At 35.6% G+C, this 5166-nt stretch overlaps 1 protein-coding gene across 1 annotated transcript in view; it reads right to left on the bottom strand.

Moving 5' to 3' along the window:
• Positions 1–751: 751 nt before the first annotated feature.
• LOC140137940 (uncharacterized) overlaps positions 752–5166 on the bottom strand; it is a 50843-nt gene continuing 46428 nt past the window's right edge. The window contains exon 2 of the mRNA XM_072159744.1: positions 752–1898. Within this exon, the coding sequence (XP_072015845.1) occupies positions 1350–1892 (543 nt within the window). The 5' untranslated portion in view covers positions 1893–1898 and the 3' untranslated portion in view covers positions 752–1349. The remainder of the gene's footprint in view (positions 1899–5166) is intronic.

Here is a 5166-nt window from a genome sequence, read left to right as displayed (position 1 = left end):
ATAATCTTTACATGTTCAATTAAACGTAATTGGACATACAAATCCTTGCAATTTTAGAAGAACGTATTTATAGGTGATAACTGTAATATACTATTTATCTAGACTGAATCGTTGCTAAGGAATGCGTCAACGGCAAAAATAATAAACATTATCATTAACTACCATAGTAGTAGTCTAGCCGAAGGGCTAGGCACTTTTGTGTCTACATTATATGTAACTTTACTAGAAGCGAATTAAAGTTGTTGTTATAATCTAATAAGCATTTGTGTAGCATTAATAAACCTTGGGTAGTGTAACGATTGCAACACATCTTAGTCGAAAGCAATATACTGGTGCCCAGTAGTCCCGGCCAGTAATACAAACAGAACAACTCATTATATCGTTTCCTCTACTTGAAATCAAGGACTAATATAGTTCCCTAATATTCTCATTAATATTTTAAAAGCCTTGTTCAAAATTCATTATTCTACAAGGTCTAGGTGTTTCCATTGCTAAGCTATAGAGGAATTTCTACTAGCAATCAAAGCAGTCTTAACACACGCGCTGATAAAATTATCAGTAAAAAGTTGTAACACGTACACACAGGCTTCTTATAGCTGTATAATGCAAACTGGACTGTAGAGTACTACCATTTTATTTTATTATTTTTTTGATTGACAATGTTTCACTTTTCTTTGAATATACTCGTCATAAACCTCTTTATTTGGCATTAACTCCTCATATTTCCAACTTTGCAACATCTTTCATGTAGTTTTTCAAACGTACATCAAATTTGTGTTCAAAACACAAAAATACAATCTAGAGTTAATAATTACCATCGCGATTTCATCATACGGACGAACACCAGTTTGCTCTATAAACCGTACTAAACCGGGTAACGACTATGTCAAAACCGGCTTTGTGTCGTATATGAATACCAGATTACTATATAAACCTTACTAAACCGGGTGACTACGGCAAAGCCGGCCTTGTACTGTACAAATAGAAAATGTCGCCCTCTACGATCGGTATACTATGTAATAGAAAGGCGTGGTTTATAATTATCTGTGTTCGTTAATATGAGAAACCAACAACGATAGAAAAAGTACTCAGACATTGAAATGTCTCCTTCGTAAATACAACATTTGTGAAGAGTGACCAATACTTTTCTAATGTTTTATTAGGACCTATCTGCTTAGAGTTCTTATATTTAATTCCAAATTAAGGTCACTTGATATTTTAAATTCTTAAATAACTAAATGAAGGGGAGAAATTAAAATCAGTAGGTTAATTAAGTAATTCAATTTCTAAAAAACATCAGTTTTGAAATTCACTGTTTCCAAATAGGATTAATGTCCTTGTTTTCAAAGTCAAGGTTCATCTTCTTCATTTTGTTGTATAAGATGTGCTGAGGTCCTTTTCCATCCTGATGCGGCTTTCATTTGATTGTTTCTCCAGGCGTCGCCATCACGTGTATCTACTTCAATAGGTTCATAGTCTCTTTTCCATCCAGCGGCAGCAGCTTGTCCTCGTTTCCAGCCTGCAGCAGCGGGTTGTCCACGTTTCCACCCGCCAGCCAGGGCTTGTCCTCGTTTCCAGCCTGCAGCGGCGTTAGCAGGCCGTTTCCAGCCAGCTGCAGCACTTTGACCGCGTTTCCATCCCCCAGCCATGCCCGCTCGTTTCCAACCGGATGCCATACGTTTATCGTCTAATCCTTGTAACGCTGCATTTTCTCTGGCTCTTTGTAATCTTGATAAAAGTTCTTGATAATTTGGGTCAACACGTTTAATGTCTATCAACTCATCAGGTAATTGTAGTTCTTCTGTGTCTTCAATATCTTCGGATGTTCCAGTTGAAACTATTAATGCAAGAACAATTGCTGCATAAGCTACCAGTGTTTTCATTCCAAGCATCGTTCCCTGGAAGGAGAAGAGAAAAATATCATATTTTGAATAATGTTTAATTAAGACTACAAAACAATACAAGTATGCCTCAACTATAGTAGGAATTCCAATTGAATGCACGCAGCTTTTAAAAGCTGGTCCAACAGCTCAATCCAACCACGTTTGTATGTCGCGTCTTTCAAACTACAACGCGAACGCACGACCTTGGATACAATGCTAACCAATAACGAGTGCGTTGGCATAGTTAGATTCATTTTCGCGTTACTCACGCTCAGTCGCGTCGCACATGCTGGCGTACATCTCGCAGTGTACGCAAAAAAAAAACGTCACGCAATTAAAAGCTGCGTTCATTCAATTGGAATTCCTACTGTAATGCTCTGCATGCTAGTCATATAAGCTTCAATATAAAAAGTCCAAGTTTTGAGACATATCAAGAGTATCTCAAGAACCATTGAACCAATACTAGGCTTGTTTGTACTCATTTTTAATGCATTTGTCATGTTGATTCCAAATATGGTCATGAAAATATACAATTCTGACATTTTTGAATTAAGAAAAAAAAAATAAAAACTTGTCTGCTGTCGTCACCTGCGTAGAGAGAGAGAGAGTGAATTGCAATTCATACTTAAATACGTGATTTTCGCGTTTCTGATTGGCCGAGATTGAAGACCGTTTTACGAAACTTGTTCGGTACAACACCACCATGTTTTTCATTTGCTGATTCTTGGTAGCAATAAAACAGCCATTTAATGTTGCAAAGAAGACTTTTTTCTATCTCAGTAATACACATTATAGCATAAATAATTATATACTAAATAATATCAAAATAAACATAAGAAGAGATGTGGGTGCCACTGAAGACGCAATGCGTGCAAAGCCTGCGGCATCCAATCTGATGAAATGTTTGAACAACAAGTAGTACAAATAAAAGTTAAGTTAAAAAAAGACCGTCTGTATAAGTATGACAAATCAATTTCAACTTATAAATCAAAGTAATTTCAGAAGATGATTGCTTTTAAAATGGTCTGATTATTGTGGTGTACAAAGTAAATGAATAACAGTTTTTCGAAGCACTCTTTGATTAAATAAAAATTGGAAGATAACGAAATGGAATATGATAACAGAATGGTCGACTGCAGATCCATCGGATAACGCTTTTTCAATGGGAAATGAACTTTGCTGCTTGGATGATGTCACGATGGGGTTAGCATTTATTCCGTATTGAAAAGCGTGTTCCGACGGATCTGCACACAACCGGCCTCTAAGGTAGTAACTGACATGTCAGAGGTGAAAGTTGTGCAATAGACCTCATCGCTGGAAAAAGAGACGTGAAAAGATACAGTTAGCATGATTTAATAGTGGCATTTGATTGAAGACGACTGCAATCCAGACCCGAAGGAGATAAATCATTTTTGTTTGTTTTATAGCTTTTTATATTTACAAGGTGTATGGGAAAAGACCACGAAAAAAATCGCCGCCAAAGGTGGCGTAAAAAAATCTGCCTGACCCAAACTCCCCCCGAGAATCAAATGGTACGTCCCCTAGGTAAAGAAAAATTTGGTTTAAAGTTTACACTTAATCTTTTACAGTGGAAATGTAACTTTTCTTGTTCTTTTTTAAATTTAAATGAGAACACTTTACGTCATTGATATACACAAGTGGATCTTTCTGTAGATTTGGGACTACATGCCTTTAATACTTTAATGCGTTTTATTACCAAAAGCCCAATCCCAGAGAGCGTATGCGGATATAGTGTTGTTTCCTACATTTCACATTCCTGTTTCCTATACTTATGCAATGCGGAACGGTAACAGATTGGCTTGTTTGACGTTAAATGTTAGTTCAAAACAATAATCATTGAACCCATAAGAATGCCATGTCATAAATAAAGTATTATCACTCTAAATCAATATATGAAATCTGAACAGGCAAGGGCACTTTCATCCATTAATTGCAGCAGTAAATAAAATGAGGAGCATTTTATTACCAAATAATCACATAACTTGTACCTGAATTCATTATGCGTAGATCGGAAACAAGGCCACTAAGTAATGTAACAGCACGCACAAAAATACTCGATTAAGGATGCACGAAGGATCGCGCTTGACTTTGTTTTCACCACTCTTTTAAAGTAACAAAGACAGATAACGCACGTTATGCAACTTTAACTTTGGAATGTGGGGGAAATACAGTACACACCCTATATAAAGACGAATACAATTATTATTATGTTAGGTAAAAAATTGGAAGGAATCATTTTGGTGGCCTTTTTTTATTAGAACACTTGGTACAAAAATACACTCAGACCGCATATCACTCGTATAGCAAAGCTCTATGGTTTTATCTGACATCTATGGTTTTATCTGACATTACTGAAAAAAATACAATTATTGCTTTTTATTTGACCCAGAAAATTTCAAAGTAAAAAGATGTTTCTCAGAAAAGTGTTGGTTTCAACATGTATCGATCGACTTCCAGCACGACTATGCATCACAATAGACATGATAGAGGGTGGTCAGTAGCGTTCGGAGTGTAATGAATACTTTTTTTAGATTCTGGTTTTTACAAGTTTGAAATGTACTTTAGTAAACAAAGAAAAAAATCAAGAAAAAAAAATCATGCCAAAGTAGCTAATGACATGTCAGAGGTCACAGTTGTTTCAGCCTCCTTATTTTTTTGCATTGGAAGTTGATTGAAATCAGGTTGAAATTTCAACGTTGTATAAACGTTGAAATTTCAACCTGATTTCAACTAACTCCTAGGTTGTAATCAGGTTGAATCAGCTAAGGTAGAAACTTCGACGTTATTTCCCAAATCTCACTGACATTCCTGGATCATATACTAATGCATTACACGACGGTAACAATTGGCTCGTTCATGATGTCAATGTCAATTCAAAACAATAGTTATTGACCCATAAGATGATAAGAATGCAATGTAATAAACAAAGTATTATCACTCTAAATCAAGGTATGACACACGTTCATCCATGAATTTCAGCAATGAATAAATGCGGATCATTTTATTACCGAATAATCACATAACTTGCATCTGAATTCATTAAGCGTAGATCGGAAACAAGGCCAGTAAGTAATGTAACAGCACGCACAAAAATACCTTGATGAATCATGCACGAAGAATCGCGTTTGACTTTATTTTCACCATAACTTTTAAAATAACAAAGACAGATGTGAGTATTTTCTTAGAAAGGAAATAATGCACGTAATGCAACTTTGTAATGTAACTTTGGAATTTTTGGGGGAAATAATTTGTGAATTTGTGA

Source organism: Amphiura filiformis, chromosome 17 (assembly GCF_039555335.1).
Source record: "Amphiura filiformis chromosome 17, Afil_fr2py, whole genome shotgun sequence".
Lineage (NCBI taxonomy): Eukaryota > Metazoa > Echinodermata > Ophiuroidea > Amphilepidida > Amphiuridae > Amphiura > Amphiura filiformis.
The sequence above is the reverse complement of the archived record's forward strand: the minus strand, read 5'-3'. Positions and strand labels throughout refer to the sequence as shown.